The sequence below is a fragment of the Lemur catta genome, chromosome 3 (genome assembly GCF_020740605.2).
Source record: "Lemur catta isolate mLemCat1 chromosome 3, mLemCat1.pri, whole genome shotgun sequence".
Taxonomy (NCBI): Eukaryota; Metazoa; Chordata; class Mammalia; order Primates; family Lemuridae; genus Lemur; species Lemur catta.
Window position 1 is genome coordinate 6,129,643 of NC_059130.1, and position 26,380 is coordinate 6,156,022.

Below are 26,380 nucleotides of genomic sequence, written 5' to 3' on the forward strand. Positions count from 1 at the left end.
ACATTTCATTATATATTTCAGTTACCTTGACTAATTATTTCCTTATCTAAGGTAGTGCTTCATAAACAATTATACGTATTACAAATTAGCAGTTGAGTTTTTAAAGTAGAAAGCCAGAATCAATAAATGCAAATAATTATAAGTCATAGCATTCTAATTAAAACAGAATATTAAGAATTTGTTTCAAAATACAACTAATTTTTGATTCTGTATTAATATTTGCTGATTATCCAAATCCTATGTGAATATCTATTCCTTACCTGCTCCAGATCAAAGTCCAGAGCTAAAGACTAAGAAATAACTGAGTGTGGCAGTTGATTATGTACACCTCAATACTCAATGATATATAAACAGAAATAAAAAAAAATAACAACTTACAAACCAATGAATTCCACTTGGAGTATATAACATTACTCCAAAGTGAGAAAGAGAAAAGATAGAGAGATATTCAAGGTAATATTATCAATATTCGGTGGTTGCACATGGAGGTTGGATGGGAGAAAGGGGAAATGTCCATGTAGGAAGTGAATACAGTGGCATAAAATCCATCGAGCTTACCATGGGGCCAACATCTCCATTTTCACCTTTTTCACCAGGTGGGCCTGGCAGACCCTAAAAATACAAAAAACAAACAAAAAAAAATAATAATAAAAATCACTCATGTATTTAAAAAGATATGTTTGATCAATTTCTACTATAAAACCAAAAATTAAATATAAAGTTAAATAAGTACATGAAAATCAAGATTCACAAACTAATATTTGTTAAAATATTTACAATGCAAGTGTTGACCACATGTGATAAAATCTTAGACATACATTTACCAATAAAATTTATGCTTTATATAATATTATTTTATCTTTAGTTACAATAACTAAACACATAATTTCATTTGGGAGTTTATGAACATCTAACCATTTGCTCCACTGCTGTAGTACAGATTTCTGAAAAATCTAGGCCCAACTTATTTTACAATACCCTACCCAGGTGAGGTTTTTATGGTTAGGTTCCATCCAGTTTGGTAAAACTCATTTGAAAATAAATATTCCAATATGATTTCAGAGTTATAAATATCTTCTTAATTTTTGACCCGCTAATTCCATTTCTGAATCTTAAAAATCCATAAGGGCATGAAACCTGCTACAGTGTACTTCCTTTATTCTCTCAAATCCATTTTTATTATACTCAATTGCACTGCAATTGCTATTTAGGAGAGGCTCTGTGTTATAGTATAAACCCAGACAGAGAGGTTGCACTCAAATTTCACCTGGCCATGTCTATAAGAAAATTATTTTATTTCTTCTTGATTACTTACTTGATCTTCCCAACTAATTGTCCCCTGAAGAATTGTTTATATTTCCTCTTTCATGTCACAACAAGTCTTTGTACATACTTGAACTGTATGCTTATAAATATGCTCATGTCACTTCTTCATATATTTATAATCCTGAGCTACTTGGGGGCAGCAGTCTTTTAGGAGTCAATTTTTTATTTCTAGGAACTAGCAGAGGGCCAAGAAAAAACTAGAGACTCAATGAAATACTTGTTGAATGAATGATGAATGAATGAATCTTAAGCAATAAACCAACAGTAATAGCTACAATTGATAAAATGTTTTCTGTAATACTAGCTATAATACTGAAAATTCTCAGTTATTTCAAATGTTTAATCTTAGGAAAAAAAGCTAAACAAATTTTGTTATATTAACTATTGGAATATTATGGAACTATAACGTGATACCTATTAATTATCTAAACACCAATAGTATTGTGACAAGTAAAAAAACCAATGTGAATTAATATGCATGTTATAAATTTAACTAACTGTAAGACAAGTATGTAAAATAGGTATAATTATTGGACAGAAATTGTAAACATGGTAATCATTTTTAATACTATAGAGTGTTTTCATTTTCAGTGTTTTTAGTGCTATAATTATATATATCTTATACTCTTTAGATAATTTATTTTTAATACACAATAGCATTGCAGATATAATCTATTTAGGAAATAAAAAATACAAACAATGCAAAAGCTCTAAATAACTGCCAGCACTTAAGTGAAATTATTGACTTCTTGGTACTGCATTGCAATTGCTGAAAATTATTTGACCATGAACACTGTAAAAAATACATTTTACTTAATACCCCCAGCCATGTAGCTGAAACACAAGTTTCATGAAGCAATACTTATCCTTTTGCATAAATGATAGTCTTTGATATTTTTATTCTATTTTACTTCATCCTGCTCTATTTCATTTTTAAATGCAGGTAATAACCCACTAAACCGTTTATATGATCTACTAAATCCACATGACTCTCAGTTTGGAAAGAAGGTACTTTATTGAATATAATTATGAACTTTTAAAATGTGGCATATATTCATCTTTATGAGAAAATATTAATTACTAATTTATAATGGACAATATATACCTGTATCTCATTTATTTTTTCTTGAATGCCAGTGAGATATCTAAGAGAAGAAACTGCTGTATATACACTTCCCAAACTGTTACCATCATCTGATGGTAGTTTCTAGAATTATAAATGCAGTTCCTAGAAAGGAATAAACAGGTAATGTTTCCCAGATTCTAGTCTACCTAAAAACTATCTGGAGGAGATTGCAAAAATTTTAGATTCCAAGGCCCTCACCTTCAGAGATTTTAATTCATTGGTGGAACAAAGGAACCTAAATTCTTAAACATGCAAGTAGATTTTAATACAGATGAACTAAATATTTCACTTCATTTTCTTAATTAGTATGCATTGGAACTTAAACATATTTAAGTTCTTGTAGAGACCACAAAACTTAACAGTCACATTTCTTATCTTTTGTCCAGGTTTTCACATTCTTTTAAGATAAGATTGCATCTGACTTATAGGATCCCCCAAATTGCATGGTATGTCAATATTAGTTCACAGTTTTATTTCTATTAGAAGCCCAGTTCTTCACTGTCATCTTTCTTTATGTATATAATTATTCCTATTAGTTCAACAGGAATCTACCAATAGAAAAAATGGAAATACTTATTTCTTTTTTTTAATTAAGTTTGATGGTAGTTTGAGTTAAGACAGAATGTTCTTACTATTAAAATTAATAGAGACATAATGAGTCAAATTCTCTTCTTGCAGGGAACTAAACATGCTGACTGGCACTCCCAAGTTAATCAGTTTTCATATGTCCTAACTTTCTCCAAGGGAGAAATTTATGCGTGGACAGATTCTGTTTTAATGTCTCTCAATTTAAAATCATTTGCCAATTAAACGATGCAACCAAAAATGAATTTAGGCGAAGAACATTCATTTTATGTATATAAAAATGCATATATATATATCTACTTTATAAGTGGATGAATAGTAAATATCAAGTTCAAAAATCAAGTCATTTAATCTTAATATTAGATTATTATTATTTATGCCTACTATAATTGCTGATATCCATTCTGTCATAAAGACTCAATTAAAGGATGCAGATGCAATTGTGAACATGTTAATTACATTACCATCTTTTCAGTTTCCTGATTTAAAGAGGTAGCTGTGGGAAAATATAATCAATTTTTTTGTAATGAACTGATTTCTTGAGTCACCCTCATCAAAGAGCACATTTCTTACTTTGTGGAAATGAAGATAATTTTATTGAATATTTTATAAATGTAAGCTACAAGGCACCTTCTTTAATCATGAGAACTAAGTTTCTAAATTATAGCCTTATAGGATTTAGAGCAATCAGTTAAATGAAAAAACAGAAAATGAATAGTAATGTGTCTATTGACAATCTAATTTTAATGCCTTGTTGTTTTCAAATATGTGTGCTTCTCACACACATTGATATGTGGTACTTAGGACTGCTTATTTATCATTTTCTAACAAGTATAACCAAGTTAAACACAACAAATTTGAAAGTACAGATTTTATGCTTTCCAAGTTCAAAAAGAAGTATTTTGGCCTTCAAATAAAAGCAGACAATTAGAATATTACATTCACTGATAAACATTCATTGAGTGTTTTAACAATAATAATACTGTAATTCATTATATTGTGCTTATAGCATAATTTATACAATTATGTACCTAGTAGGCCATTTAATATAAAAATACAATACTGTTGTAATTTTATTTATGAAAATAAAGATAAATATTAAGTTTATATAAGTTCCACTTATACATATTTTTACAAGTTCACAAATTTTTAGGGTCGGTGAACCAGACGACTTAATTTTACTATTTCTAAAGCTCCTAATTTGGCATAAGTTACACCCACATGGTACCTAAATATCATTTAAATGAAATTTTATAATCTTTCAGAGGATCACTAGGTAGGCAAAGGATAAGCAAGAGGAAGAAGAAAGCTAGATGTTTCCAAAGTTTGTAGGATGCAGCAAACATCAAGTAGAAGGTGGAAAATAACCCAGAATAGATGTCTGCCCTGTAGTATTTTGTCAGAGTCCAGTTGTAAGACATATTTGAACAAAACCTCTACTCTGTAATGTTTTACAATTTAATATTTTCTTTCCTGAATATGCTTCATAAAATTCAAATTATAATTTAAAAATATGAGCTATTTTAAATGGTCAATTTAATGCTAATTTGCTTATTTTATCTATCATTGTTTAGAGCTTGCTGTTGGCAGTGGCTAGTGGCAGGATGCTCTTTCTCAAAACACTTGTAATTTTGGTTAGCCATCCAAATTACTAACTTTTCTAGCTATGAGACCTATGAAAGAACTCTTCTAACATCTTATTTTTAAGTATCAGACTTAAGTAAGATTGTAGTTTATTTTTCAAAGAAAATGGCAATGAAGAAAGGAGTTTATAATACCCAGGGTGGGGCTAAATATACTCCAGAAATAGGAATCAGGGCTGATACACCTTCAAAAAAATTAATAATACTTGATAAAAATCACTTGAAGTTCAGATATACATTTAAGTAAAACAAGCATTATGGTTAAATTGTATCTAAGTTCTTATGTAGAAAAAAGGGAAGATGCTCTGTTTTCGTCCACCAGAAAACCTGGTGAGAGACGTAGGTGGAAATGATGGAGTAAACAATGATGATGGCATCTTACCTGAAGACCTATGGGACCAGGAGGTCCAGGGAAACCTCTGGCACCCTCGTCACCTTTTTGTCCAAACATCCCCTGCTGTCCTCTAGGACCTGGTTCACCATCACCTCCCTAGAGAAGAGAAAGAAACAAAACAAAACATGATCACAAACTGGAAAAATCACTAAGATATGAATTATAAAAATGTGGCCATTTCTAATTTAATCCAAGCACATCTATTTGAGAATAACTAAGCACACTATAGACTAAATTCCCATTATCTGCTAAAAATATGCCATTATTTGTTTTGCTTACTTTCTTTGTTTCTAGAGCATGACTGATTTTGATTTGATCATGTCTATCAAGTGAAGTAAAAGCTGTCTAACAAGGGAAAGAAATGTTCAGAATTTATTATATATTAAGTACTTCTCAACTGGTTATTATCTATTTTCAAATGAACTCACAGTGTGTTTATAAGAATCAGCTTATTTAGCTATATTATATAATTTTAATTTGATTCAATGTTAAGCATACAAACAAAACTTTTTAGCCCACAAAACAGACTGGTTATAAGACAGCTCGTAACTTTAATCAGGGAGCTGTGAGGATTTAGATTTGCTGGACGAAGTGGATTACTTACAGCAATTCCAGGGGCGCCAACTGGTCCTTGAAGACCCGGGGGACCGGGAGGACCCTGCAGTGAAATAAAAATCAGTCATTTTGAAACTAAAGCCAGAAGAGACTCAGCTATATAAAGTAGAACATTTGGCTGATTGAAATCTATTAAACAACTCTACCCTCCTTGAGGAAAAGGAAGCATCAATTAGAAGTCTTTCACATTTAGCCCAACCATTTTTGTTTTACTCCTGAGACTCAGACTTCCATATTTGAAAGTAATTTTAGATTGGCATTTATTGGAAGTACTCTCATCTGCAATATTGCAGGTATTTCAAAATATATTTTTTGCTAACATAAATCAAGTAGAAGATTCACATTTGAAAATTTTCAAAATATTCCTTTAATGAGTTATATATGAATGGGAAAAAGTACATGAAAAATTTGTCTATATACTATCGTTTAAATGAACACCAAAGTTCTGAGGATTCTATACAGATAGAATGCAGTAATATATGAGAATTTAGACTTTTCACATATGCACACCCATGCAAACTTAGTATTATCATATATGTTAAGTATAACAGAACCCCTTATTTTGAGCACTAGATTTCAAAAGATACCATGAGTCTTACATGCACAGATATTTCTTAACCGTCTTATTTTCTTATGTTAATAAATGGTCAGGCATTATAAAAGATTAAGAATAAATTACAAATTAAGTCATTGTATTGTATCATTCCTTATCAAAACTTCCATATTTGTGTCTTATACTATATAGACATTTGCACTAATGCTGCAAAAAAAATGGTGGATAAAAATGCTGGTGGATTAGTCCCACTAATGTTTGTAGCTACCATTTGTAATATAATCCATTGCATTTTCATCACAACGTACTCTCAGACAACAGAAAAATGGCTGTTTCACTTAAGAATGTTCTTGATGAAGCACTGAAAGTTATTAGTTTTATTAAATACTGACTTTGAGTACATGTCTTTTGATATTCATGTGACAAAATGTAAAACAGACATGAAGTACTTTTGCTTCATACTGAGGTACAATGCCTGACTCAGAAAAAGCACTTGGACTGTAGTTAGATTTGCAAGCTGAACTTCCCAGCTTCCCAATTTTCTTAAGATATTGATATTCTATATTAAAAAGTGTCAATAATTTGAAGACCTTATCCAGTCAACTGATAATTTCCAAATGTCCAATGAAAAGATATTGCAAAATTATGTATGAATAAAAGTCAAAGTACAAGAGAGAGCTAATGGATGTTAATGTAATAGCACAATAAGCTCACTGTTTTGATTTCAGATTCTGTATTCCAATTTACTGTTAAGAAAAACTACCACTTATCAAATTTTGATGTAGAATCAGAGAATATACACAATTATCTGAAAAGGTATTCAAAATGTGCCTCCCTTTTAAACCTACATATTTTGTGAGCTTGGATCTTCTTCATGCTTTCAAACAAAACAAAATGTCATTACAGATTGAAGTAGATATGAGAATATAGCTTTATCTATTAAGCTAGATACAACAAATTTAAAAATGCTACTAGCACTGTTTTTTGCTTGAGAAAAACACAGCTACTTTTCATTAAAAGAGCTTTGAGCTTGCTATTCTTAATTCTAAATGAGTTCATACATAATATTAAGATATCTCAGTTTCAATTCATATGGACAAAAGCTTTTGGGGCTCTTCAAAAAATTTTAGGAGTATACAAGGGTCCTGAGAGGCAAAAATATGTGAGAACTTCTGGCTTAAATAACAGTCTTGCAGTCATGTTTAATTATAGCTTTTAAGGAAAAAATAAAAACTTCTTAAAATATGGCTTTTGTCTAGTATATAAGGTATTCTAATTAGACCAATAGTATTTACTTATCTTTAGGAAATCCAAATGGAGTCTAAAGAACTTAATTTGCTGCTATAGTAATTTGATTCATCCCCACCAAACCTCATGTTAAAATTTGATCCCCGATGGTGGAGATTAGGCCTAATGACAGGTGTTTGGGTCACAAGAATGAATCCCTCATGAATGGCTCCCTGTAGTGAGTTCTCCTTCTCAAGAGCCTGGATTGGTTCTCAGGGAAATGGATTCGTTCCCCTCCCTGTGGCACCCACCCCCCATCGCCCTTCCCGCCATCCAGAGTGGGTTGTCATAAACCTCTTCATTATAATTTACCCAGCCTTAGATATTCCCCTATAGCCACACAAAATAGACTAAGACAGATACTAAAATAGAATTTGTAAATTTATAGTCAATACCAAGTGCACCAAACCTATACAGCTAGTTTTCTGTACACAATTTCTTGTCATAATTTTACAGCATAAATCCAGAGTATCAGTGTTGTTGTTTATTTTCTAAGGTTTTGTTATACTCGATAAAAAAAGAAATCAAGAGGCTATTATACATTAAATACTGCAATTACCTGAAAGATCTTTCTGCTCTGATTCTAGAGTGCTTTCTTTTTAGTTAGAAATATTCAGCTCTCATAGTCTTTGGTGACTATTAATACTTAGTTTGAGTTTCAATCAATTCTAATAAAACCTCTTTTCGATGTAAGGTGTTAAGGTATGCAGTAATCCCAACCCTAAAAGCATCTGAATGACAGATGGATCCTAGGACAGAACCAGAATAATCTATTATAATCAAACTGCTAGGGATATAGCAGGATATATAAAGTTCTACACTAGGTAAAAAAAAAAATAAATTGAGGACATATCTCTACACTCCCCCAGTTTACATTTCTACTGGATAGCAAATATATGAACACTTAAAGAAAGAAATAATGTAAATAAAGAACTTAAAAAAAAAAATGTCTGTAGATGTTCTTCAAAGAGTATAAATTAGTAAGGAAGTGCTGAGGTGAAGTACGTGAGAGTATCATTATCCAATGTGTTTAATCTAAGAAGGATGAAAGTTTTTAAATATTTAATTTAAAGAGAATGCCAAGTGGTAAAGAATGAAGAAAAAGTTATAGAGGTGAGAGTGAACACATCATTTGAGTGAGAAACCAAAATTGTTTTGATAGTTTTATGATTTCAGAGAAAAATTCTAAAATAAATATTTTATTTTATATAATGGGAACAGATTTATCAATCAGTATACATGTAGAATATACTAATAGTATTAATTTTGGTACATATTATTTATCATGATCATATGGAAAAAAGATTATTTCATTATATTATTCTTTCATTTGCTATCACAGATTGATAAATGTGGCCTATAATCATCATAATTTACTTAATCGCAGAAAGAAAACCTCACAAAATTGTATAGAATTGTATAACCACAGAAGAAATATAGTATCACTATTATAAGCTTTGGCTAGTTAAGTAGTACAACATAAAAATATCCATAGTAAACAGTAAAAAATGTTAAACGAATAATGTTCCTTCAATAAGAAGTAGGAAACTCACATTTTCTCCTTTGTCACCCTTGCTGCCTTTTTGTCCGGGTTCACCAATTTCACCCTGTATTTGAAAGATTTGAGTTAAAATTTATCTCTAACATGCCACACCTACCATTGAATTGTCTTTGTCATTATCAAACTGTTAAATTTTACCTTTAATATAATCACATGCTAGTGTTTAATGTCACTGTTTAAAATGTAAAATGTTGGGTTCCTTCTGCTTCTAGCTTTCTAGTATTGGATAATATATACACAAACAAAAGTCAACTTAATATCAAGGAATACTGCAACTGGATTTATAACCAAAAAATTAACTTTATCTCAATATAACCAGTGTAAACTGATAATGAAAGTACACTGATGTATAGAAACTATAATTACACATTAATCAAAAATTACTTGTCTTTTCTCCTAGTTTTCCAAATACTAAAATGTACATTATTGGAGTGCTGATTTACAAATTTTTACAATATTTTACAATAAAATATTAAAATATATTAGATTCAAACGCAACAACACAGCCATACATTTGGAATCAAGAGTTTACAGTCTTTACTTATCTGTTGGTAAAAGATAACATGATTATCAAGTATGTAATGCATTCTTAAATCTTACTGTGCAATATCCAAGACATGAGAGTTAATATATATGTGTAACTAATTACCTTTATATCATTTCAGAAGGGCATTTTAAAAATAAATAAATTTTGGCATCTACTATTTTTTCTCATTACCACTCTTCTTTTATTCCATCTTCCTGTTTATATCCCCCATACTGTTTTATGGCATACATACTAATTCTCAACTTTTTAAATAAAACTTTGCTAGAACATGTTTGAAACTTTGAAAAAGGTGACCTTTCATCTGGCATCTAATCTTAAAAAAAGATTAATTCTAGAATTCTTGAAAAAAAAATTAAACTTTCTCACAGGATTTACGAACATTAATAAAGAACACCAACCTTGTCTCCGTCTTCGCCAGGGGAGCCAGCAGGACCAGCCGGCCCTGGGAGACCCACAGGGCCTTGTACTCCGTCTCTCCCTGCAGGGCCCTGGGGACCTTTTTCTCCCTGGATTGAAAATCCAACAGATCATTAATTTGCTGTAAGAAACCTATAAATTAACTGTTTGCTACCATTTTGAAGTGCAGCTACAACAGTCATAAGGTCCCTTCTATTAATATATTTGACAAGGAAATTGTTTAATGTTTCTAAGAAAAACTATTTTCAAGTAACAAATGACAACACAAAAAGACCCCTACATTCATTAGTGACTAAGAATGACGTCCTTTTTTAATCCTTTATGAATCTCAGGCTATGGACCACAAAAATAATTAGGACTCAAATTAGAATTTTTCTTTCAAACATGTACTTGCTAAGCAAGTATTATATATTGACAAATCGGATGCCTCATGTTTGAGAAAACTTGATGAGCCTCTACTGTCCTTCATTAGTGACACTGAAATAGATGTGCAGTGGGTCCTAAGCTTTAAAAACCGCAAAATGCATTTACTCATATGTCCAACTTTACAATATGCTTTATGTTTTATATGTAACTTTCCTATTTTTAACAAATGTTTCATGTGTTTTCCTAGATTTTGATATTTTAAATCACTGCTGCTTTCACTGATTCGAAATGACAAGGCTGTTGTTAACTTTTTGTTTTGGTTTTGGTTCCTTTGGTTTCTAACAATGGCATTATTTTCCTGTTTTTAAATTTACCTATATGTGTAATTTAAAAAAAAATAGTCCCTTGATAACGAAGACAACCTCTATTTCACATAAAACATCCTTTCAGAGTTTAAGATAAATTATTTTCTAAAAGTCAAAATTTTCACCAGTTTTGCATAAGACAGTATTTCTGATTGCATTCAGGGGTTCTATTTGTTCTTGTCACATAAAAGGGTAATCTACAACTCATTAGGTCCTGCCTTTGCGTTATCCGACTTCCCCCCACTTTCCTTACCCTCTCCTGCTCTTTTATAATGACTTGGCTTTGCTTGTTTTATCTCCTGATTATCTCTTGAATATATTCACTTCACTTTATCTTCACCACTGACACCTTATTCCAAAATACTAGTATCCTTTGTCTGACATATTGAAATAACCTCCTGCCTTTCCCCACATTGATTCTTACTTCCTTCCAATCTATTCCCCATTCTGTACCCAGAGAGCCAATCAGATCACATCACCTATACTTTTTAGGTCAATTTACTTGTTACTGTTCCTAAGACAAAGACCAAAATTAGTGTGGCTTACCATGATCTGGCTCCTACTACCTGCCCAACCACATCTGGCCTCTTCTAAGTCTTGCTCTCTGCATGTCAACTCTTGTGGATCTTTTTTTCAGTCCCTTAAATCTGATGCCATGCCCTCTCCTGCCATATGGCCTGATCACATTTTGTTCCTTTGGCTTCCTCATCTTGTACATGTCACCTTCAATGTATTGTCCAAAGAAAGCCCCCAATTCTAGCTCTGATCTCTCTGCTATAAACTGACATATACCATTGCATTTCCTTCATATCAATAACCAGATTTTGTAATTATACATATATTTAATGATTCTTTATTATCTAATTTCCCCACCAGACAATAAACAGTGTGAAGGCAGGAAATGTGTCTGTTTTTGCATTTCATTATATACCTTTGGCCTGCAGCCCAGAGCAACCACTTAAGGAGCATTTGTTGAGTTAGTTAATTAATGACAACAAAAATAACAAAATATCTATAAAACAAAGCTAATTCATTGATCCTGATTTATTACGTGCCTGCGTTTTATATGTTCTTGTTTTTCAAAACTGTGCCATAATTATCATATAAAACATACCTCTGATGTCACTCTGGAGACCTTTCATTTCCTTCCATCAAATATTATGATACCTATCTATACTCATAAGATGTGCTGTGCTGTTCACAGTAAACTTCACTACTTTAAACACAACAGCTGTTTTGAATATTTCCCCTTAATTTGAATTTCCTTGCTACCCTTAATTCCAAAATTCAATTCTTTTGTACAACGATATCTGTAAATAAGATCAATAGGTTCCATCTGCCTTCATTATAGTACATATAATCTCTGGCCAGGAACTACTTGCCATTTATTATATTTCTTCTGATCCTGGTCTATGTGGAATCAGAAGAAATCCCTCCATGGATCTGTAGCACTCTACATTTAGATTCGCCATTTATGACTCTTCAAGATGACATAACGCTCCCTCCATTAGGTATCTCTGGGCCCACCACCTACACAACAACTGGAAACATCCATCTCTCCTTACCTAGTAAGTCTTTCTTTCACCACTTCTACCCCTCCATTTACATTAGTAACTAAATCTTACCTTAAAAAACTGAGACATAGATACACATTGCCATGTCCTTTATCTGACTTGGCTTGGTCTTATATTTAACCTATCCTCATACCCTCAACTTTTATTACAATTCACAAAGCCATCCCTCCTTACTTAAAAGCTGATTTTTATATATTTTTATTTTCAGTGTATTGTTCCATCCTTCTTTATAGCAAGGCTGGTTCACACACTGATGATGATGATAATGACGATGACTATTCTGAACATTTACCACAATTCTGCAGAGTGCTTTAGAACTGTAATTTTATCTAATCTTCACAAAATACTGATTATCTTCTTTTCAGAGATGAGAAAACAGAGGTTTTAATGTTAAATAACTAAAATCATGAACTAAACACATGACAGAGCTAGTTCCCAATCCAATTCTCATTGTCTCAGAGCAGGCAGCTCTAGTCTGATTTCCTTAACTCCCTCACTTTTCACTAATTATTTTCTTATTATTGGTAAAGTAGATAAATACATGTACAATATAATAGTAATAATAAGAGGCATTGCATTCCATTACATCCTGCTAGTACTTCCACTTACTACTCATTCTTCTTTTGTCTTCATGCCTTACTTGGGGTGATCTACATTCACCTACTCCACTCCACTTCTTCATAGTTTACTTTCTTTTTGAATCTCATAATTATCCTAAAATTATGAATGTCCACAGGTCAAATCTCAGCCTCTTTGGTTTTTTCAGCTTTCAATATTTTTGATCTTTTGCAACATCTAACAAAAGGGGACTCTCTTCTCTCTTGGCCTATTTGATAGCATGCCTCTGGAGATTGTATCTAGATCTATCTATGTCTGTCTGTCTATGTCTATGTCTATATCTATATCTATAATTCATGGACTCTTTTACTCTTTCTCTCTTACTAGATCCTTCAGAACTCACACCCATTATAATTTTCCATAAAGAATGGGTCTTTGGCCGGGCAGGGTGGCTCATGCCTATAATCCTAGCACTCTGGGAGGCCAAGGCTGGAGGATCACTTGAGCTCAGGAGTTCGAGGCCAGCCTGTGCAAGAGAAAGACCCTGTCTTTACAAAAAATACAAAAATTAGCTAGGCATGGTGACATACACCTGTAGTCCCAGCTACTTGGGAGGCTGAGGCAGGAGGATCACTTGAGTCCAGGAGTTTGAGGTTGCAATGAGTTATGATGATATATTCACTGTACTCTAGCCCAGGCAACACAAGGAGATTTTGTCAAAAAAAAAAAAGAAAGAAGAGAATCAGTCCATATTTCTGTTCTCCTCCCTCCTTAACATTGTATCACATGGTAATCAAATAATATGGTTCCAAACATCACTCTTATTCCAAATGACTCCCAGATTTACAGTCCTGGTACTGATCATTCTCTCCGCAAATATATGTTTGAAATTGTAAATAAGTATTTGGAGCATAATTTTTTGAAAATCTCTAACTCCTCTTGTCTAATTCATTTGTGGTTAATGTATTGGCTTCACCGTGCTTTGGATCTAGCTGTACCTGAAGCCACCCCATTCTACAGCTATTCCCCAAATAGATGCATAAGTAACATATATTCCTATCTGTAATCCTTCCATTCAGTATCTCTCCAACACAATTAATGGTTTTCTTTAAGAATCATTCTCCCTGTCAAGATATTTCTGTCAATGCAATTAAGTCGAAAGAGGTTATTAACTCCCGTCTTACCTGCTTTCCAGCCCCATCTCCAAGAGCTTCTAATCTGACCGATTCATTTGGGGAGCCTGATTAAACCACACTTTTGCCATAATAGGTCATGTAAATATTCATGACTCTTGTTTTCCACTTTCTCCCTTCCAAGAAGCTAAGTTGAAGGGTAGATGGACCAAGAACTTGTCTTCCACTGGCCCAGTCTTGTCTCTCTCTTTCTTTATGCAAGCCTAGACCTACTGATAATTGCATAATATTTTTATAACACAAGCTGCTCAGAGGAGGTGAGATCCAAAATTTATATTTGGGAAGAGAAAAAAGTAAAAGGCTGCACTTAATTTGGTTATTTCCATCAGTTTTTATTAGATCTGTGCATGGATAGCTGAGGGTAGTTTCACCCAACGCTCTTACAATCACTTTATGCTACTATCCCCTAACCAGACACCTCCCTCAAAAGTACTACTTAATACAGCAGCTAGCACTTAGTTACTTTAAATAACTATTTGTTGAAGACAAGCAAAATGGAATGAACATCCTGGAGCTGGTGGTGGTGGTAGAGATAACTGAGAGAGGTGGATGAGCAAACCATTCCCTTTTGGCTTCCCTAGTCATGGTATCATCAATTTCCAACAAAACCCAGGTCCAAATCCTAGATCTCACAAGGGCTCTGTCAATAATTTCTCATCTGTCCCACCAGATTAATTTCTTATTAAGAATTTTCAGTGCTTGTCTATATTCTGATCTTTGTTTCAATATTTTAGTTCTTCATAAAACCAAGGTATGTTTTCATTTTAAAACCCATCATTCAATATATTATCTTCACAGAAGTTGTGACTTTTCTGAATAGTATATTCTCCATTTGTATAAAAGCAATGTATATTCCTTTTCTCTATATACACTCTTTATGATATTGTGCCTAGATATATGTGCCTTAGATTTTTAAAAGAACTTGTATTGAAGTACCTGAATCTATTCTCTTCCTATTTCTTTCCAGTGCTTAGCACATTATAAAACATTTGGCTTTAAGAAAAATGCTCAGCATGTTAAAAGTGCTTTATCTGTCACCCCAAAATTCTACCCACAGGTTATGGTATAGCCCCATTCCTACATTTTAACTGTTTCTGAAAGGTAATTGATTACAGAAAAAGATCTTTTTTATTTGGAAATTGCTACTGTTTGAATGTATCACCCAAAAAGCATGCATTAGAAACTTAATCCCAAGGCAACAGTGCTGGGAAGTGGAGCCTAAGAAGAGGTCATTAGGCCATGAGAGCCGAGTGAATGAATTAATGCTGCTATTGCAAGAGTGGGATCATTATAAAAGGGAGAGATCGTTTCTCTCTCTCTCACCCTCGCTTTGCTCTCCCACCATGAAATGATGTGGCGAGAAGGCCTTTGCCAGATGCAGCCCCTTGATTCTGGACTTTCCAGCTCCAAAACCACGAGCTAATTAATCTCTATACATTATAAATGACCCAATCTGTGGTATACTGTTATTGCTGCACGAAATGAACTAAAACAGAAACATTGGAATAATATCACAAAGTAATGAGAGAAAATGCATGGACAATGAAACCAACCAACTTGCTAAACTGAAGTCTTAATGATAAAAAAGCATTTCGAATTACAATCTTAAACTGAATTGTGTATGTCAAGACTTACCAGTATACAAAAGTATTAAACATATATTTTTGTGTATCATAGCCCACACTTTTATCTACATTTACTGAATCAGTTTGTGTTTTAATCTTGTAAGATGAGAAACTGTTTTTTTTTTTAAATCAGCATGATTAAATGAAAAGCAGGGACAAAAACAGAGGAGAAATCTCAGCAAAAAAACATAAACCTAATGAATAGCGTCCAAAGTCATTGAAGTATAAAATTTTAAAATCCAATAAATATAAGATGAAATAATTGGTCCGATGTTTCCCATCTCACTCACTGGAGATCAAAGCTCAAATTACATGAGCAGGGAGTCGCTTTCCATGGGTTTCATTTACAGACTATGGAAACACCTGGAATTGAATTTGTATTACTAGACATATGAAAAGTTCACACTTTTCTAATATAAAGCAGCAAGGTATAGTTTTAATCAAAACTCCCAATTTTATTTTTTAAAAGGAGCAAAATGAGAAGCCCTTTACATTAATAATATCCAACTCCCTCACAGGTATTCAGGTTCCATAAACCGTGAAAAAAGTTATCTCATTTAATTGAATTTGAAATTTTCTCCATTATAAATATAAAAGGAGGTCGTGTTCATATGCCAGGCACATATGCAGAGAGAATGCAGTGGGGTATGAAAAGCTAATATTCTTGAATAAAAAGTCATACGTGTGCAGGGTAACAGCATAATGTATTTTCTCCTTGCATTACTTACAGGGGCACCTTTCTCTCCAGCTGGACCAGGAGGACCCTGGGGTCCCGGCCGCCCCGGCAAACCAATCGGGCCAGCTGTACCTGCGGATCCACGCTCTCCTGGTGAGCCCTAGAGAACAGGAAAGGGACATTTTGTTATTAACGATGAAAAAAGTGATACTGGCTTAAAGAATCACTTATTTAAAAATAGAATCTTACAGTCTAGCTAATTATGTAAAAATAACCTTTAGAGAATTAAGAACTCAAAGAGGAACAATTGTACCCGCTATTTGAGATATTAATTTCTAGCCCCAATACTAAGCACAGATGCTGAAGGTAGAAAATATCAATGAGATAAAAAATACTTCAAAATTATATGCATTTAATATTTTATAGATGTTATCTTTTTTCATTTAATAAAGTATTCATAATTGTGCGCAGTACTTTGTAAAATATATATCTGATATATAACCTCCAATACATTGATTTCCCTGTATTATACTGAATGGGCAGAATACATTCCCTAGACCAGTATTTTTCTTGAAGTGATTCCCGGGCTTCACTTCAAACTTATTGAATCAAAATTTCAAAATCCAAAAAATTAGTTCAGAAATTCTCTGCATTAATCTATTAATATAATTTATTACATAATAATATTTGATGATCACTATCCCACATTTGACCTTTTTTGACTTGGAATAAGACCTTAAATTTATCGTACAGTCCTCCAAGGACCGTTGGTTCTTATTATGAACTCTGGTAAGATAATTCACATTTGATTAGGTTTTTCCACTGAGTCACAAGAAAGATGTCACATATTTGCTTTTAAAAAATTCTCACATATTCGCTGGGTGCGGTGGCTCACGCCTGTAATCCCAGCACTCCGGGAGGCTGAGGTGGGCGGATTGTTTGAGCTCAGGAGTTCGAGACCAGCCTGAGCAAGAGCGAGACCCTGTCTCTACTAAAAATAGAAAAAGAAATTATACGGACAGCTAAAAACATATATATATAGAAAAAATTAGCCGGGCATGGTGGCGCATGCCTGTAGTCCCAGCTACTCGGGAGGCTGAGGCAGGAGGATCACTTGAGCCCAGGAGTTTGAGGTTGCTGTGAGCTAGGCTGACGCCATGGCACTCACTCTAGCCAGGCAACAGAGCGAGACTCTGTCTCAAAAAAAAAAAAAAAAAATCTCACATATAAAGTTTTTTAGAAATAGCTATGTAGGCACAGCGGCTCATGCCTGTAATCCTAGCACTCTGGGAGTCCGAGGCAAGAGGATTGCTTGAGCTCAAGAGTTCAAGACCCTGAGCAAAAGATGACCCCATCTCCACTAAAAACAGAAAAAATTAGCTGAGCACAGTGGCAAGTAGTATCTGTAGTTCCAGCTACTTGGGGCAGTGAGATCACTTGAGCCCAGGAGTTTAAGGCTACAGTGAGCTATGATGATGCCACTGCACCCTAGCTTGGGAGACAGAATGAGACTGTCTAAAAAAAAAAAAGAAAGAAAGAAAAAGCCATGTATTGTAGATACTGCCTTCATATGAATTAACTATATCAACAATTTAAGAAAACATTATTTAAAGCAAGAATAAAAGAAATGCAAACATATTTACTAAGTTATGTAAAGCTCAAGTATAATTCATTTACTATTTCCAATTCTGCTTAATAAAAGATAACAAGGATACAGTTTTTGAATTAGATTCCTAGATGAGTGATTGTTATAATTCACCATTTTATTTACTAACTGAACTAAATGTGGAATATTAGGAAATATGATTATTAATACTTTTCCTTAATAATTAACATGTTTAGATAATATCATCATTTCAAAACTTATAGAAGAAATTATATATAAAAGCTGGAAAATACATTACTTGCACACACGTTTTCTAATATTACACTTTCTATATCTTGGAAATCAGATTATCATATAAATATAAATTATTGAGTTTGTTCTAATTTATATTTTTATTAGTTTAGGGAACTAATTACATATGACCATAAGAACAATGGTAATCATAGCCACAATTTGTATTTACACAGTGTTTCACAATTTGCAAATCAGTTTCGGTTTCATTTCATCGTTTTATTCCCATATCAATGCCAGGAAGTTGATAGAGCAATTGTAACATCTTAGTTTTAAAGATGAAGAAACTCTAGTTCAAAGAAGTTAACTGTCCTTCCCATAATTACATAACTAGACGATGGACCCCTGACCATAGACTCAACTCTGTGCTTTCTCCACAAAGCCACTCATTCCTTCTCTCTAATGAGGACTTCAATATTTGCAATTTATAGGGTGCAACTTAGGAGATAAATATAATCTGGAGAAACTTTGTCAAAAATATAGTTAAAGAAATTGTAAAATTTGAACCTGACATAAACAAAAGTAGAATTTTGACTATAAGTAAATAGATGTTTAAAAGCCAAACCAGGAGATGTTCTTCATATTGCATAACAATTAATTAATCAAGAGTTGTGTGAAAATTACATTTTCATCAATCAAGTATTCCAAATACTAAAGAGGAGGGTACAATTACAGGGAAAATCACAGTTCATATTTTGTAGATAATAAACCTACTCTTCTGTCAATGTGTGTGTATTCAATTTAAGAATATGAAAATATTTTTATGAAGAGAATAGTCAAGCGCAAGCGATATAACTGTTAACCAGCTAGCAGACATCTGGTGAATGATTCCAGAGGCCAATGCCAAAGAGAAAAATAATTGTAGAGTCCTCTAAGTATTTTAAATTCAAGAAGTCAGTTCTAGAAGTGAAAAGAACAAAAAGTTTGCCTCTCATCATTACAGAGAGGGAGTCACGAGGGAAGGAAGGAAGGAGAGGAAGGGGATGGGAAGGGCAAGAGCAAGAAGAACAAGGTCTATGAATGGAGGGCAATGCAAATATGTTTCTTGAATCACTAAAAAGAGAGAAAAGAGAAAGTTCAGTAATAAAGATACTCCTTTTTTTGGTAACAGAAAAACATCAACAGAAGACAATATATAATGCAACTAGGTTTGTTCTGTTTTATTCAGGTTAAAATTAAAACCCCTGAAGATGACTCTCCACTTATCTGAGAAGCTGATTTATCAAGGATCAATGTACATACAATGTGACTGACTGTATTACATTTTGTTTTAATATTTCACTTGTAAACCTCAGAAAAGGATTATTACCCATTAGTTTTTTCAAATCTAAAATAAGCATCCGATTTAAATGCTGAGGTATTTTATTTGTTATTGACTGTACCAAAAGATATGCAATTTTCATTTGTCCTGACATGACATTTTTGTTTCTTTTTTTTTTTTTCCTGATTAAACCCCACTATTCAAAGACTACCTGAGGAAGATTATCACACCAGATTGTGTTGAAGCTGACAGCTATGACACTAGAATGACAAAAGGAGAGAATCACCAGAAAGCAGCTCACATTAAAGGAGTTTATTTTCCAATATTGAGCTCACTATGTAACAATTATCGTGCTCAGTACTTTGCATATGTAATTGCTGAATAATTTATATATGTTTCAGGTAAAAGCCATAAAGCTCAAGGTCTGGGTGCCCTGATTTGCTACAAAGTTTTTTCCTACAATGCTTAGTAGCTTGTAAATGGTGAAAAAAAATTTCCTGATCCATACCCATAAAATTCATATACATTGCATTGAATTTTAATGCATAGAAGAAATACAGCCAATTAAGAACAGGCTTATATGGGTTGAACACTCTCTAAAATGAGCAAACTTAAACGAATTCATGGAAGAGCTTAACTTCTTTATCAAAATAGTCATTCCTTATCATTCGTTTAGTGCATCTGAACTTCACTGCCCAGTTTATTTTTAAAGTCTCTGCTGTTTGCCACTATTGTTTATATATTTATTTGTAATTTTCTACAACATCAATGATTTATTTTCAGTTTTGATAGCAATTCAACACATGTGACATCTGAGACAATACAGGACTTTTTCCTCATGTTGCACTCCTGCTTTTAAAAGTAAAATATTCTCTCTCATCTATGCCGAACTGTAAAATAGTTTGTGTTAATTCACATTTTTGAGAATATATTTATCCTGGATCATCCCAGAAAAATACTCATACACACATACTCAGCGTTTTTTTACTTTATATTTTAGCATTACACTGTGAACATTATTTTCTCTTAAAGTATTACATCTCTAACCGTCCCTCTAACACAATATGCCCATTTTTACCTCTGAATATTTGGCCACACTTATCTTCTGACTTACAAAGTCTTTGATCTTTTCCAATACTATTAGAATTCCAGCCTCTTTTTAGGCCCAGGTCAATAACCATCTTACCAAAAAATTATATTTCTCTAAAAATGAGAAACATGAGATGTCTTCCAACGTATCCCTTATACCATCTATCATAGCAATCTCACTTCTCTACCATTATTTTCTGAATGAATTAATGTAGCATTTGGCACTGAATTTTGGGTGGTATCTTCATATTCTCTTCATTCATATTCCCAATGAATAAAACAAATTTACTGTATGTATTAAACAACTATAATTCATTTGTGTTTTTATAAAGTATGTGAACATATTGGAAAAAAAATTAGGCTCTGAATATAGTCAATAGAAATTTTCCAAATTTGCAGGAAAACATCAATTGAATCTGTATTTTCCCCTAGAAGATGTGGGATCAAAATTAAAAGAAATATATATTAACTTGATACATTATGACTGACATGTTACATGAAAATAACTCATGACATTTACTTAAGAAAAGAATGCCTGTTAAATTTACAGGAAAACGTGTGTATTGAAATTAAAATATTTCGAATAATTATATTAATGTATCTCAATTGAAAGACTGTATGTTGATTTGAATCTATGGCAATGCGTATAGTTTATAGATATTATATACTATTTTTTATTACAAAGCTTAACTATTTTAGTTTTTCCCTTGGAGCAGTCATAAGATTAAATTTCAGATTGGCATCTTGCTTATGGAAACTACATTAAAATTAATAACGAGTATATATTACTTTTCTGTAGTTAAGATATTGCTCATGATCTTGTCACAGCTCATAAACTTTGAAACACTGGATGAAAACAAGAGGAGATTTTTTTTTCAATGTATATTTGTGCTCTAAAGTAAAACTTCAATTTCATTTTCTATTAGTTATTTCAAACATTCTGTAAGGCTAGATATTTCTAATAACAGCATGCTCTGAAGTGATTCTATTTTATATATTTATAAATGAAAAGTGAAAATCTCAGATGGTACCTACCGATTAAGCAAATGATACAGCAAACTTGCAAATCTTATTTCAACATTCTCAGGCCAACTTTAAAGGAATAAACCTATGAATCCTTTAATCCCAATTGAATCATTAGAGAAGTCCTACTTTTTTTAATGAAAATTTAAACCTAATATTAAAAGAAGGTCCCACTTACACATTCAACAAAAATATAGTGAGAAACTACTCTCTTATGACACTGACTCTGAATACAAAATGCATCATGGTAGGAAACAGCCTTTGAGAAAATCACATTGGAGATTTTTTTTTTTCTTTTTCTTCTTTCCCATAATGAGTAGGCATTTATAGTGAAAAAAATTTGCATTGCTCTGTAGCTGGCTATAGTAAAGAACAGAGGGCTTTATAATTGTCAAGTAAATAAATAATTATATCTAAATGAATGCTTAGGTTTAAATATAGGTTAAACAAATAATGATCAACTTCACAAAGCTAGAGGTTTTTGCTTGTTTTTTTTCAATGATCCCCAGCACTTGGGGTAGTTACTGGCATATCCCAGGCACTAAATAAATGCCAATTGAACATGCAATCTTTCCCTTTCCGGCACTGGAACAACTAGCTTTCTGATCTTGAACAAATTCTCTATGGCTCACTTTTCTTGCCCAAAAAATAGGGATAGTAATAGTTTGTCATCAGGTTTTTGTGATGTTTAATATGATATATCTAAAGTTCTTTGAATAATGCCTATTAAAGTATGAATGCAATAGATGATAGAGAACTGTACAGGAACATTTATATGTTTCAAAAATAGATACGAAAATCTCAAATAATTATAGAAGTGAAATTTTATAGAAGAGAAAATTAAGATCCAGGAGGTTATATGGTAAATCTAACACATACTATTAAAAGAACTGTAGGGCTTTTTCCACATAACACGATTATCATTAATCCTAATTTAAACTACTTGTGTACTTGTCTCTCTACAGCAATGATGAATATTTTACACATCAAAAGTGCTTATCTGGAAACAACTTGAAGAAGGAGGAGCTAAAACTGTAGAAATATCATTTTCTTAATTTGCGATCTAAATAACAATGGACACATAATAAATTTAAAGTTTCCCGAAGACAATAGTACATGTAGAATTATGTAAACTATAATGACCATAATATCACAAGTTCTATTTCATAGTAAAATTAACAACTACAGGAAATATGTATTTTCTTTCCTCTTATTTTCAACTGAAAAGTGAACATTTACATGTTTTTAAAAAGGAAGAATTTACATTTCTCTATTTAGTTACCTTATTTTTACATTAGCTTTGTCTCTTCCTGCAGCCCTTCTCTGAAACCCTGCTATACCTTCCTCTTAAACCTTACAATGGTAATGAAACAAACAACAGCATCAATCTGTATTCTTGGAACAATGAGAATAGTAGATATTTCTGTAATCCTTCACACTGAGGAGAATGCCCAAATAAATATTTTATTAGTTACTTTCACTGGGTGTTTCATATTCTGAGGAGCATTTGTAAAGTAAAGGAAAGTGGTAAACAGACAAATCATCTCATCAGCATTCAGTTAAAATGCAGCCCACGAGAGAGAATAGAAACGTAAACACAAAAAGTTCTTATGAACCAGAGCTATAAAACTACAAGGCAAAAACGTGTCTGCCCCTGTCTTTCTAAGGCCAGGTTGGCCTTCACAGCAAAACTAGCATGAGATAATTCCATGTCCTAGATGACATATATTTTATATAACACAAGCTAAAAATTCCGATAAAATAGTTAAGAATCAACAGAATTTAAAACATAAACTTTGAATGATCAAATCAACGTCTCACAATACCTCAAAATTTGGTCATTGGTCCCTACCACCATCTGCATGTGTGGCTCATTTCTAGTTGAATGCAACGACAGCCCACTGAGACCTACCTGGGTCACAGTGGAAAAAATGTGCTTTATCTTGAAAAGTACAGCATATGACCCAGTAAGTCAGTAGGTGTCATCCTCCTAAACAATTGCTCCTTCTCTTGCTTGAAGAATAAGTAAAAGCCATTGAAAAGGTTCTCAGGAGTATGATACAGTAAAGGAAATAAGAATTATGACAGGAAGGGCATGTAAACTCTTAAAGAAGAAAGGACATGAAGAAGAAATCATAGCACATGAAGAGGAAAACAGAGTCAGAATCATTAGGGGACTGTCATGAAAGAGGAATCATAGGAAAGAAGTGAAGACTGCTGTATTGTACAACTGTGAAATATTGGACACCCTGTAGCAGGGATCTGTCTGGCCCCTCTCATATACTTTGTCAAACACTAACTCCCACCCCTCCTGGGGGGGAAATATAACTGTGGTTTTAAAGATAGAAGGCTTTTACTAAACACACTACTATATTTGTTTTAATTTCATCATTTTTAGAGAAATAACTATTGGCAATGGGATGATTCTACATCAGAAAGAATATTTGGAGGAGAGATTATTTAGGGACAATATTTTGCTAGATCTTGTTTTATGAAAATATAGGTGTTAGCTTAAAGCGGAGAATTTGTTGCATGATATATTTGCATACGTTACGTGCTTACATGAATATAGATCGCTTATCCAGTTTATGTTCAACCTGCGGAAAAACACTGCACTGCCTTCCTCGCTTGATGTTCAGTCCCTTGCTGCTTTCTGTCCCGTGTGTGCATCAAGACATCTGCTTAGTGAGTGAATCCCCTGAGATCAGAAGACATGCCTGTGCTTTGACGGGCATCTATTACCAGCTCTTGGATACAACATCATGCATACAGTGAGCACTTGGTTTTTGCCAGACTTTAAAAGCTCAAAGTCATAGCAACTTGTTGGTATAAGTTTGTTTGTTGGTAAGTGGTCGCACTACAAAATGTTTCACAATATACATTTATTCCTAGGAGCAAAACCTTTAGAGAACCATGACTTTAAAATACCAGTTCTTTACTTAGAGGAGGAAAACAGTGATGAGCACTTCAAGACTAAATTTAGCACGCAAAAAATCTACTTTTCATAGATAAAATTGTTCTTTATTTGTGGCTTCAGCTCCAACATAGTTCTTTTAGGCAAAACTCATTGTTTCCACCTTTGTGTTCTCTATTCTATCTTTTAGCATATGTCTTATTATTTACTATGTTATTTTATCTATTTCCGATCTGTGTTCCTCAGTAAACCATAAGCTCTTTGCAGAAAAGTTCATTTTATGAATCTATATAACTTCAGTTTAATAGGTTGTCTAGTATATTCAGATATTTACTTATTTATGGTCGTTACACAAGAATCAACTTATAGCAGCTTATAGAGTATACATAAAATGTAAGATGATATAAATAAGAAATAAGTAAGCAAGAAAAACAAGCAAATATTTTTTTATTGGCATAAAATGAGCCAATAATATCAATAATCTAAAAAAGCATGCTATAGACCAAGTTTTTTCCCAACTGTAGGTCATGGGCCATTGGGCGGTTATGAGATCAATATAATGGATCTTGTCCAGTACTTTAAAAAAAATGACTAGAATAAAATATAATAGGCTATATTAAAGTATATAATATGTACTTTTTTGCAGTAAGTTGTGTTCAAAAATCTATGAAAATAGTCATAAAGTATTATCTTCTGTATTGTCTCCCAGTTTTGACTCTGTAATTTCTTTAAGCTAAAGCAAAAATATAATTCTAAGTTTCATAATTCGTAATGACAAAAGAAAAAAATAAACCAGTTAATTGCTCAAGAAATCACAAAAAGTAATTTTTAAAAATTATATGAAAAGCATACTTGAAAAAAAGAAATTACAAATATTCCTAAATCTATTAGGTTGGTGCAAAAGTAATTGTGGTTTTAGCATTGTTGATATTTGCCGTTTGATATTGGAATACATTCTTAAATAAATGTGGTTATATTATACATCATTTTAATGTGCATTTCTTGCTTTATCTTTTTTTGTTAATGACTTATTACTTGTGGTTTATTTTATATTTATTTCAGACTATGGAAATGATGTTAGACAGAAAGCAAATTCGAGCGATTTTCTTATTCGAGTTCAAAATGGGTCGTAAAGCTGCGGAGACAACTCGTAACATCAACAATGAATTTGGCCCAGGAACTGCTAACAAACTACAGTCAGTGGTGGTTCAAGAACTTTTGCAAAGGAGACAGGAGCCTTGAAGACGAGGAGTGCAGTGGCCGGCTATCAGAAGTTGACAACGGCCAATTGAGAGCAATCATGGAAGCCGATCCTCTTACAACTACATGTTAAGTTGTGAAGAACTCAATGTCGAACATTCTAAGGTGGTATTGGAAGCAAATGAGAAGGATGAAAAAGCTTGATAACTGGGTGCCTCATGAACTGACCGAAAATCAAAAAAATCGTCATTTTGAAGTGTCATCTCGTATGCAACAAGGGACCATTTCCCTATTGGATTGTAACATGCGATTAAAAGTGGATTTTATACAACAACCAGTGACAACCAGCTCAGTGGCTGGACTCAGAAGAAGCTCCAAAGCACTTCCCAAAGTCAAACTTGCACCAAAAAAAAAGGTCATAGTCACTGTCAGGTGGTCTCCTGCCAGTCTGATCCATTACAGCTTTCTGAATCCCAGCAAAACGATTACATCTGATAACTATGCTCAGCAAATCCATGAGATACGCCAAAAACTGCAAGCCTGCAGCCAGCATTGGTCAACAGAAAGGGCCCGATTCTTCACAAC

At 32.9% G+C, this 26,380-nt stretch overlaps 1 protein-coding gene across 1 annotated transcript in view; it reads right to left on the reverse strand.

The window, feature by feature from the left end:
• COL11A1 (collagen type XI alpha 1 chain) overlaps positions 1 to 26,380 on the reverse strand; it is a 199,027-nt gene that overhangs the window by 44,872 nt on the left and 127,775 nt on the right. The window contains exons 42-47 of the mRNA XM_045546650.1: positions 16,464 to 16,571; positions 10,036 to 10,143; positions 9,083 to 9,136; positions 5,679 to 5,732; positions 5,063 to 5,170; positions 559 to 612 (exon numbers count right to left, since the gene is read on the reverse strand). Of these exons, the coding sequence (XP_045402606.1) occupies positions 559 to 612; positions 5,063 to 5,170; positions 5,679 to 5,732; positions 9,083 to 9,136; positions 10,036 to 10,143; positions 16,464 to 16,571 (486 nt within the window). The remainder of the gene's footprint in view (positions 1 to 558; positions 613 to 5,062; positions 5,171 to 5,678; positions 5,733 to 9,082; positions 9,137 to 10,035; positions 10,144 to 16,463; positions 16,572 to 26,380) is intronic.